At 67.4% G+C, this 10438-nt stretch overlaps 2 protein-coding genes across 2 annotated transcripts in view; one reads left to right on the forward strand and one right to left on the reverse strand.

Annotated features, from left to right (window-relative positions):
- Positions 1-1093: 1093 nt before the first annotated feature.
- Positions 1094-6273, reverse strand: CHLNCDRAFT_133971 (hypothetical protein; the record flags this gene model as incomplete). The annotated part of the gene is made up of 15 exons (XM_005847735.1): positions 1094-1496; positions 1739-1791; positions 1985-2083; positions 2233-2423; positions 2630-2878; positions 3088-3505; positions 3710-3817; positions 4078-4216; positions 4390-4501; positions 4610-4744; positions 5005-5172; positions 5491-5586; positions 5686-5737; positions 5828-5938; positions 6268-6273. The coding sequence occupies 15 exons, from the start codon at positions 6271-6273 to the stop codon at positions 1094-1096; spliced, it is 2340 nt and encodes a 779-aa protein (XP_005847797.1).
- Positions 6274-6432: 159 nt separating this feature from the next.
- CHLNCDRAFT_133972 (hypothetical protein) overlaps positions 6433-10438 on the forward strand; it is a gene marked incomplete at both ends in the record, with an annotated part of 5408 nt that continues 1402 nt past the window's right edge. The window contains 12 exons of the mRNA XM_005847573.1: positions 6433-6610; positions 6856-6935; positions 7060-7400; positions 7576-7727; positions 7973-8092; positions 8258-8427; positions 8560-8623; positions 8969-9147; positions 9288-9368; positions 9512-9585; positions 9749-9840; positions 10021-10391. Of these exons, the coding sequence (XP_005847635.1) occupies positions 6433-6610; positions 6856-6935; positions 7060-7400; positions 7576-7727; positions 7973-8092; positions 8258-8427; positions 8560-8623; positions 8969-9147; positions 9288-9368; positions 9512-9585; positions 9749-9840; positions 10021-10391 (1902 nt within the window). The remainder of the gene's footprint in view (positions 6611-6855; positions 6936-7059; positions 7401-7575; positions 7728-7972; positions 8093-8257; positions 8428-8559; positions 8624-8968; positions 9148-9287; positions 9369-9511; positions 9586-9748; positions 9841-10020; positions 10392-10438) is intronic.

Genomic DNA, 10438 nt, shown 5'->3' on the forward strand with positions numbered 1-10438 from the left:
CCCCCCCCCCCCCCCCCCCCTTCTCTCTCTCCCCGTTTGTGTATGGTGCCTTCACCTTTCCAGCTGCTGCACCACAGCTGGGCCCGTAGCATTCATTTGCTCCTTATGGGTGTAACAGACAGACAGACAGCCATCATCACCACCATCCCTCAATACTGCCCTGCACGCCGCTTTCGCGGTACACATTCATGCTGCAGGGGTTGCCTTGTTTCACACCTCAACGAACGTTCATCACTCATTAAAACTAACAGAACCAATTATCAGCTCAACATTCCAAACGCACCACTGCCCTTTACTTTTTTTCTTGAAGCCCTGCGGATCCCAGATGTGTCCGCTGTGGCTATGCCCACTTGAATGCAGCGCCTGTTCCCAGCCATGCAGCCTACAACCCTTCCCCAAAACTGCATACGGCTGCACATTCCAATGATAATGCGCGATTCGTTTATCACTGTGCTGCGCTGGCGGGCCGCGCCATGTGCCGCCCCCAGGCAGCAAACACTGGCCTCAGTCCGCACCCCCAACCCAACGCCCCCCCTACCCTCCCAACACAAACCCTGGTTCATCCAGCCCTTCACTGGAAGGCTGAGAGGCCCTTGCTTCTTTGAGAGATGCTTGCCTGTCAGATACCCCTTGTGACGACACCCCACCCCCCTTGCTGACCCCCCTTGTGTGCCAAACACCCCACGGGATGCCTTTTGATGTGCATCCCACACCCCTTGTGAGACCTCTTCCCCCCATCCCTGTCACCTACTACGGTCTGTCTGTGGCTCCAGTTGCAGCTTGCGCTACGCAAGCACTAGCAAGCGGTTGGCCGCATGAGCAGCCCCTCATCCATCACCACCACCTGCGTGTAACCGGAACAATCACACCGTTGCTCCTCATCACCAGCACACCACCACAGATCCAGATCCACCTGCTGCCACCAGGTGCGGGCCATGGCTGCTGTGCCCGCCGGGACGGCGCCATGCATGCTGCGCAGCTGAAACCGGTACACTGTTCACAACGGTGGGCCTGCCGTGGCCTGCAAGAGGTATAATTCAGATAGGTGTAAAACTAAATACAAACGACAGAGTACATACAGGTGCACACGTGTTCATGCTTCATGGGCCTTGGCCCCGGAACCGCCCCCATTTGCAGCAGGCGGCGACGCCGCTGCAGCCTCCTGGACCGCCAGGCTGGCCTCCACAACGGCCAGGCGCGCCCGTAGCCACTGCGCCTCGGCTCGCAGCTCCTGCGCTGGCCCCCCGCCTCCCGCCTCGGCGCCCGCCGCCTCGGCGCCACCGCCCAAGCACCCGCCGCCGCCCCCGGCCCAGGCTGGCACCAGCTGCATGGGCTGGCTGCCGCTGTGCGTGGAGGCGTCGGGGGTGCCGTGGGCGCCCCGTGGCGGCAGCCTGGTGTGGGTGTGCACCGCCAGGGCAAAGGCGGGGATGGTGGCTGCCGACATCCACAGCAGGAACACCGAGGCCATGGTCAGCCCCACCCAGTGCTGCAGCGCCCTGCACGGCGGCAGGGGGGCAGGAGCAGCAGGGCAGTGGGGTGCGGTGGGGTGGGGGTGTGCCTGGCAGCCGCCCGACCCGCCGCGCTTGAAGCCAAGCAGAGCCGAGCAGGGCAGGGCAGGGGCAGGGGGTAGACGTGCGCCGGAGCCGTGAAAGGGAAGAGCAGCTTCCGGGAAGAGCAGTCCACTCGCCCTCCTACACACCCCACCACCACCACCACCACCACACACAGACACACGTACCAGTTGCCCCATGAATCGGCCGTGGCATCGAAGAAACACGAGTCGGTGCCAAACTGCGGGGCAGAGGAGGAGGGGCGTGGAAGGAAGGAAGCGGGGAGGGAGGGAGGAGGGATGCCGCCACCGTGTCCCCTCCTTCACCAGCCAGGCCTCAACATCACGAGCGAGCTTGTGTGTGTGTGTGTGTGTGTGTGTGTGTGTGTGTGAGAGAGCGAAGCGCGAAGGCGGGTGGCGCTTTGGCGTGCCCACCTGCCAGGCCAAGAGGGTGGTGGTGGAGAAGACGTAAGAGACGAGGAAGAGGAGGAGGCGGATGGGGATGCCCAGCAGCAGGGAGGGGCGGCGCCACCACTGCAGGGGGGAGGGTGCGTGGTGGGCGCAGGGCGGGGCCAGCACAGCACGCCTGCTGCTGTGCTCGAGCGCCTCGCAACGCCGCACCGAGCACGGCGCTGGCTGCCGGCGTGACGGCCCCGGCGCCCCGGGCTGGCCGCGCGCCCCACCTTGCTGCGGTGCTTGGCCGGGTGTGGTCGCCCGCCGCGGCAGCTGTGGCGCAGCAGGGCCACCAGTGCAATGTTTGTAGCCAGCAGCATCAGGGCAGCCACCAGCATGACCAGGGAACCCGCCCAGCCAAAGGCGCCCGTCAGCAGCACGATGACCACGATCACCAGGCCCATCTCCACGCTGAGCCCGACTGCACAGCGGGCACAGCAGGCACAGGAGAGGGCGACGGCAGGCCGCGGGTGGGCGCACGGGTGATGCAGCGGCGCAGGGCGCAGGCAGGGCGGCCAACAAGAATTTCCAGCAAGGCACCAATTGGACAAGTTGTTGCAAGGGCCGAGCGTGGGCGCAACACAAGCGGTGGCAGGTGCTGGGGCGGCAGGGCGGGCTGCTGCTCACCCAGAGCGGGCATGTCGTGATCAAGACACTCGAGCACATGAGACACAAAGTCTGGAGGCGGCTGGCCCTCAACGGCTGCTGCTGCTGCGCCCGCCGGCACGACGCCGCCCTTGTGGCCGCCCCCACTGCTGCTGCCGGCGGCGTCGCCTGGGCTGGACGGCTGCTCCTGCACCTCCCCACCGGCTGCTGCCGGCTGCGGCATGCCCGACAGCCAGGCCGCCCGCATCACCAGAAACGTGCTGCGTGTGACTGCGGGCAGGCAGGCAGGCCACCAGCAGCATGCCGCACATGCGGCCAGCAACAGGGTGAGCAGGCGGGCGCCAAGAGAGGCAGGGGGAGAGGCAACGCGGCCAGCAGGCAGCGGACGTCATCGCGCCAGGCTTGAACAGCAGCCCCACAGGCGGCCGACGGGGGGGGGCAGGAAGCGCTGCGGGAGAGGGCAGCGGCAGGCGGCGCACCCATGAGCGGCGACAGCGACCGCATGCAGCAGATGGCGGCTTCCAGCGCCATGCCGTGCGCGCCGTGCCTCTGCAACTTCCGGTACCGCCACCGCCGCCGCAGCGTGCGCACGCCGGCCGCAACGGCCGCCGCACACCCCGCCGCCGCCGCTCCCGCCGCCACCACCGCCTCTGCGCCTGGCTCGGCGGGCGCTGGCGCCGGCGCCGGGGCCGGGGCGTCTTTCCCCGCGCTACCAAGCTCCATGTCGGATGCGCACGGCTCCAGGCGGGCCGCTGCTGCGCCGCCTGCCGCCTCCTGCAGCTGCGCCTGGCGCTCCCACCGCCGCCACAGGCAGCGCACCAGCAGCTCGGCGCCTGCCATCTGGAACATCGACACCGCCACGTGGAAAGTGGCGATGAGGAACAGCCAGATGTGGACCTGCCGGCGGGCGGGGCCGGGCGGAATCGTGCGCAGGCGGATGAGCGGGCAGGCTTCGTCAGGGGCTGGCCGCCAGGAGCTGGCGCGTTAGGGGCAGGGAGACTGAGCGGGCAGGCGGGCAGGCGGGCCGGGGGTGGTGCAGGACCAGGCGGCGCGCGGGGCTGGCAGGTAGCGGCGGCCGGCCGGGCGCACACACGCGCACACCTGGTGCAGGGAGTTGGCTGAGATGAGGAGGACCTTGCCGGGGGGGCAGGCGCTGCTCATGAAGGAGCCGGTGCACTTGAACAGCTTGACCCGGGGCAAGATGTGGACCTGGGTGGGTGGGAGGTGGTGGTGGTGGTGTGTGTTGTTGGGGTGGTGGCGTGCGTGGTTGTGTTGGCGGCGGGGTGTAGGTTCAAAGGCCCACCCAGTGTGGGTGCAAGGTGGAGGAGCTGCGCAGGGCCTGGGGACAGGCAGGCCTGGGCCGTGGCATGTCGCAGCGCCAGGCGGGGGCAGCTTCCCTGCCCTTCTTTTTGGGATTCTTGCAAGCTGGTGCTTGCACACCCGCCTGGCCGGCACCAGCGACCACCCACCGTGGTGGGGGATGCGCCCGGGCCGCTGTAGTTCCTCTCCAGGTTGCTGAGAATGACCGCCAGGGGATTAGTGATGGCGCCGCCGTCGCCACCCTCGCCGTCGCCGGCCAGCAGGCGCCGCCGCCGAAACGAGCTTTCCCTGCAGCACCAGCATTGGCGAGAGAAAGAGACCTCAGCCTGCGATAGGCTGTTCGGCAGCGGGCAGGCGCCTCGCTGCCGTGCAGCCGGCAGCACGCGTGTGCGGCATGTGCGAGATGGCAGCACCAGGCTGGCGTCCAGCTGGCCGCCACGCGGACCCGCTCTTGATCTCACCAGTTTGAGTTGATATCATATGCTTCGTCCTCCGTGGTGGCAGTTACTGTATAGTCTGTGTCGTTCTTGCCCAGCAGCGCACACATCTCGCCCTCTGACATGCCCAGCAGATCTGCAACGCGGGCGGCGGCAGGAGCGGCGAGGCGGCGGCAGCTCAGCGCCGCACCCCGGCGGCGCAGCGCAGACCATCTGCGTGCTGCCACGCTCCGGCCAGGCCCACCTGCCAGGGAGGCGAGGGCATTGGTGGAGACGTCGATGTAGAACTGGAGCTCGCTCAGCTCGTATGGCTGGCAGGTGTCGTCCAGCTGGCCGGAAGCCACAAAGGCAGAAGTGTCGCCGCCGCTGTCAATGTATGCTGCAGAGGGAGCGGGTGCATGGGCCCGCCAGTCAGCAGCTCATTCGCTAGGAAGCGGCATCGGCGCTGCGGCATCGGCAGGCAGCTGCCGGCCAGCCCTCCTGGTGCAGGGCATGCTGCAGAAGTGCATGCACGCAAATTGGCCACACCTGGCTTGCACGCGGCGGGCACGCAGTGGCCTGACTGCGCCGCTCCCATTCGAGGCGGCGTCCCTCCCTACCCGCCCCGCCCGCCCCCATCCCCACCAGCCTGTCGCCCACCTTGGGAGCCGGTGACCTCGCAGCCGCAGAACGGCTGCCTGCTGGTGACGTTGTATAGGCAGTCGTGGTGCATCTCGGCGCAGATGCTGACGCTGTTGGTGTGGGCCAGGCAGCAGGGGCAGCCCTGCAGGTTGCTCAGCCAGGTCCAGGACTCCATGGTAGGGCTGTCTGCACCAGCAGCAGCAGCGGCGGCAGCACAGGCAGCGCATGGCAGGGGTGAAGGAGCGGACGCCTCGTGCCGGGGCGCTCGTGCTCCAGAGAGCAGCAGGAGAGAGGGGCTGGCCGGGCTGCATCCAAGAGGGTGAACGCCCCAGCCCGCGGGCCGGCCCGCCCTGCTGCGCGCGCCCTGGCGGCTGTTGCATCCCACCCACCGACTTACAGTCAACTGCAGGGCAGTGGAGCGGGGCAAGGTGCATGCACCATGGTCAGTAGGGCGTGCAGGCATCAAGTGCATGCGTACCAGCCTGCGCCGTGCCGCACACTCACCACACATCTTGCCCAGCGGCGATGAGAATGTCTGGAGCAGCAGCGATACAAAGCCCAGCAGCGTCAGCTCCATCACGATCTTATTCACAGCATCAGCTGCAGCACCCAAGAAGCAGGCACAGTAAGGAATACGTCACGAGATAAGCGGACGGGGCACTCTGCGTAGCCACAGAACGGCAGGTGCGCCCAGCTCACCCATCCCAGGACGGCCCTTGTGTTGGCACAGGTGCTGCAGAAAGTGCACAATCTGCGGCAGGCGGGCAGGTGGGCATTTCATAGTGCTGTTCGCAGCTGGCAACTTGGTGTGTGGGGTGTTCTGGTTGTGCGAGGATCTCACATATTCAAACATGATGGATAGCGCCATGAAGCAGAAGAACACGAATGCCAGCACATAGACGGGCGTCTCTAGTATCGAGTCCTGCAGACCCTGTTCGCCTACCCCGCCCGCCTGCGGGCAGACAGCAGCGCGGCGCTGAGGCGGCCACCCGCCAGCGCCGACTCCCACATGAACAGGGCCGCAACTCCAGCGCGGCATCCTTAACGGCCGCTCACCATTGTGGTCTATGCCTGTGCTCCTCTACACCCCGACCAGCTGACAAGGGCTATGCAAGCAGCTTGCCATGCGCGCTTGCTCTGGTTTGTTGCTCCAGGCACCCCTGCGACCCCTGCTGAATGCACACTCGCAACACCAAGGGCAATTCGAGCCCCGTTTGTGGTCGAGGTAAAAAGAAAAGTGCCAGCTGGAGGCAAGGGCCTGGCTCTCAATCGAGGCCTGACACCCATCAGCATCATTCCGGCCTCGAGCTGAAGCCGCTTCATTCGGACCCGCAGGCGAGAGCTCACACCTCCAAACCAACCGATCAAGGAGCTGGCCCATAGCCCACGGACCGAGCCTCTAGCGCCAGCTCGCCGCACGGTAGCGTCCAGGGCAGCAGACGGACTATGGGCAACGCCGGCAGCGCCCACGCGCAGCTGCAGGCGGTGGCGGCGGTCAGCGGCGCGACGCTGCTGCCGATGGACGCGCCCGAGTGGCAGATTCTGCTAGGCGTATCCCAGCCGCTGAGCCGGTTCGACCCGGGGGAGGTGGAGCGCGAGATCCGGCCGCACTGCGCCGAGCTGGGTGTGCTGCCGCCGCCTGCTTGCTTGGCCGCCGCAGAACGATGGCTATGGGTGCCTGTCGGCCCGTTAACCGACAGTGACGCCAGCGGCGCAGACCCCGCACCAAGTCCGGGGATCTGGTGCCGTTTTGCCCAGCACATCTGCTGGCCATCGGGCTGCGTTGCTGCGCTGCCGTGCGCACTTTTGGCCCTGTCTCTGGATCAGCCGGCTCATCCTGTGCCACTCTGTCCTGCCTGGATTCCGCAGTGTACAACAATGCGCACACGCTCAACCTGCAGCGCTTCATTTATCTGGTGGTGCAGCAGCTGAGGAGGACGCGGCATCACGTGCGTTTGCCTGCCCCTGTTGCATCCTGCCCTCTGAAACCGTGCCTTGCTGCCGCGCCTGGCCCAATGCCATGGTGAGGTGCTCCACCCACTCCCCTTTCTTCCTTCCGGCACTGCTATGCAGCCCGGGGGCGGCAGTACAGCCACCGCCAACGCTGTGTACTGCCTGCGCACCATCGTCAAAGACCTCATGGAGCAGCTCAACAGTGAGCAGCTGCTGGCCTTTGTGGAGGTGCCGCCAGATGTGGCGGCCGCAGCAGTGGAGCAGCAGGCTGCCGCGGCGCAGGGCGAGCAGCCCTCGCCGGCGCCCTCGCCGCAGCCGTCGCCGCAGGACGGCGCGCCAGGGGGCGGCACCGGCAGAGGCAGCGGCGGCGGGGAGCCGGAGTTCAGCCGGCTGCACAACGGGTCGCTGGTGCAGACGCTAGTCAGGGAGGCGATGCTGACGCTGGCAGACGACAAGCTGCTGTGAGTGGTGGCCCCCGCTGCCGCCCGCCCTGCCTGCTGCATCCAGCAGAGCACGCTGCGCTGCGCTGCGGCTGCCAAGGCAGCATGCGCCTCCCTTGAACCCCAGCTTGCCCCTTAAGTCCGGCTGTCCCCCTGCCTGCCTGCCTGCCTGCCTGCCTGCCTGCCCGCCCTGCAGCCCCTCCACCAGCTACATGCTGCTGCTGGAGTGCAGCCAGCTGCTGCTGGCGCTGTGCAGCTCCGCGCTCTACTCCGCCTCGCCGCGCGGCCAGCTGGGGCAGCACCCCTTCCTGGATGCCGCCATGCAGCAGAAGGATCTGGCCAATACAAGTGAGGAGGAGCAGCTTGCCAGCCTGGGGGAGGATTTTTGGGGGGGCTGGGGGAGGCCTGGGCGGGGCCTGCGCAAGCCGAGGAGGCAGGAGGGCGGCGGGTGTGGGGCTGGCGCTGGCTGGCGGCGGGTGCACCATGCATCTGGGGTTCTGGGGCATGCGGGCTGTCCGACCTGGGGTGACCTTGCCCAGACCAGCCAGTCTGACTTTGCCCTCCCTGCGCCGCCCGGGCAACCTGCCCTGCAGCGGTGGAGGCGCTGCTGCGGCTCTTCATCGCAGCCCCGCCGGTGCCGCTCAGCCTCAAGATCTTCACATACATGCCCACAGACACTCGCTCCATGCTGAAGATCGTGCGCAGCGCGGCAGGTGCGGCGGGCAGGGCGCTGGGCGGGGCTGTCAGAGCGGGTGGGGTGCTGCGCACGTGATGGGCTGTCCGGCGCCCCACAGCTCGCTGTGCAGTTGGCACGTGCAGCGCGCAGCGGTTCCCCATGCACCCATGCACGGCTTCCATGTGCCCCGCACGCCCTGCAGCCTCCATGCTCTGGCTTCCCTACCAGGCTTACACGCTGCTGCTGCGGCCATCACGGCCCGGCGGCGGCGGCGAGGGCACCGGCGGCGCGGCGGCGGCTCCCTCCAACAGCCCGCTGGGCGACAGCGCGCTGCTGCTGCTGCTGGTGCTGCTGTTCCATGCGCCGCCGCAGGTGCTGTCTGCTGCGGCTGGTACTGCTGCTGTGCTGGGGTCGAGCTACTGCCGCGGAGACTTGTGGCAGGCGCAAGTGTTGTGGCTGCCGTGGGGTGGTGATCATCTCTCTCACGCTTCACACACACTGCAGGACGCTCCGTTTGGCAATCCGTACCGCTCCTCGCTGCAGCGGCTGCAGGATACTGATGACCTGGGTGCGTACTGCCCAGCTGCCGCCCAGCTGCTTCCAGACGGGCTCCCCTTGCATGCTTTGGCGCCGGCGCTGCCAGCAGTGCTGTTGCACCCACTGCCGTTAAGCAAGCTGGCCCACACTTGTCCTTGCAGCCACGGACGAGGCCGCAGAAGGCGGGCATGCGGCTTCCTCTGGCGAGGCATCCATCGGCTATGCAGGCAGGCCATGCCGCCTGCATAGTACCAACCTATTCAGTGGCCCTCTGCCTTTGCCCTGCCTTTGCCACAGCCTGCTGGTGCGTGGTGAGTGCTTAGGCTGGCAATGACACATGCCTGCTTCCCTCCGTGCTCCTCCCGCCTGCCTGCAGCGCTGTTTGATGCGCTGGGCGCCGCGCTGACCAGCGAGCGAGCGGTGCTGCTGCTGTATGTGCTGCTGCACACCTGCCCTCGCTTCCACGAGTACTGCCTGGTGCGCTCCGACCTGGACACCCTCCTGCTGCCGCTGCTGGAGCTGCTCTACTCGGCGCACGAGCGCACAGCAAACCAGGTGGGGACAGGCAACATGCGCCCGCATGATCCAGCGCCGGCGGGCCAGCCCCGGCGGTGTTCTCGCTCTGGCCGCCCGCCGACACCGCGCATACTACCTGCACTGCCTCGTCCGACCGCATGTACCGCATGTACCTGCAGATGTACATGCTGCTCATCATCCTGCTCATGCTCAGCCAGGACACCGCCTTTGCACAGAACGTGCACAAGATCGGGCTGCCGGTGAGCTGGGCCTGGGCTTGGGGGTAATCGCAGGTTCAGGGCGCAGCTTGAGATGCCTCCGACTCCACCTGAGCCGATTTTCTCCCGGCCAACACCAGCACTGTGTGCCTCCTGGTGCCCCGCCTCCGCCGCCCCCGCTGCAGTCTGTGCCATTCTACCGCGAGCGCAGCAGCACCCGCACCACGCTGGGAAGCCTGCTGGTGGTGCTGCTGCTGAGGTGGGGCCCGCCCTGCCTCTTGTACTGCAATCCTGCACTTTCCCACTGCTCTAGCACGCACCGTGAATTGGGTCGCTTGGGTTGTCGGGTACACAAGCCAGGCCTTTTATTTTGCATCACTGTACCACTACTTGTACCGCCACCCATACCATCTGTACTGCAGGACTGCCCACTACAACCTAGCCAAGCTGCGGGACGTGTACCTGCACACCAACACGCTGGCTGCCCTGGCAAACCTGGCGCCGCACATGTCGGGTGCGCGGCGCAGGCATGCCTTGGGCCTGCCGGCGGTGGGCTCCGCCTGTACGCATGTGTGCTCGGGTGTATGCATGCATGTGTGCTTGGGGTGGTTGCAGTGCAGCCCTGGGCCGAGCCGGGCCGGCCTCTCCTGCACCCACCCCGCCACCCAAGCGCACCCCATGTGGTTGCTTGCAGGGCTGAGCACCCACGCGGCGCAGCGCCTGGTGTCGCTCTTCCACCTGCTGGCCCGCCGCTACAGCCGGCTGCAGGCGGCGGCGGAGGGCATGCCGCCGCCGCCCACGCCCAACGACCTCCTCTCGCCTTCCCTGGAGTCCCCGCTGACGCCCTGGACGCCCGCAGCCTCGCCGGCGCCGGGGCCAGACGCGCCAGCCGCCGCGCCGCAGCAGCAGCAGGGGCAGCAGGGCGCCGCCGGGGCGGAGGCTGCGGGGCAGGGTGCGGGCGTGACGGGTGCGGCTGGCGGGTCTGGCGAGGCGCCAGCTGGCGCCAGCGAGGCGGCTGAGCTGGAGCTGCAGCTGTACGCCGACTTCCTGCGCATCGTGCTGGAGGTGGGCGCCCCGCGCACTTGTGTGTGTGTGTGTGTGTGTGTGTGAAC

Source organism: Chlorella variabilis (assembly GCF_000147415.1).
Source record: "Chlorella variabilis unplaced genomic scaffold CHLNCscaffold_10, whole genome shotgun sequence".
NCBI classification, from domain to species: Eukaryota; Viridiplantae; Chlorophyta; class Trebouxiophyceae; order Chlorellales; family Chlorellaceae; genus Chlorella; species Chlorella variabilis.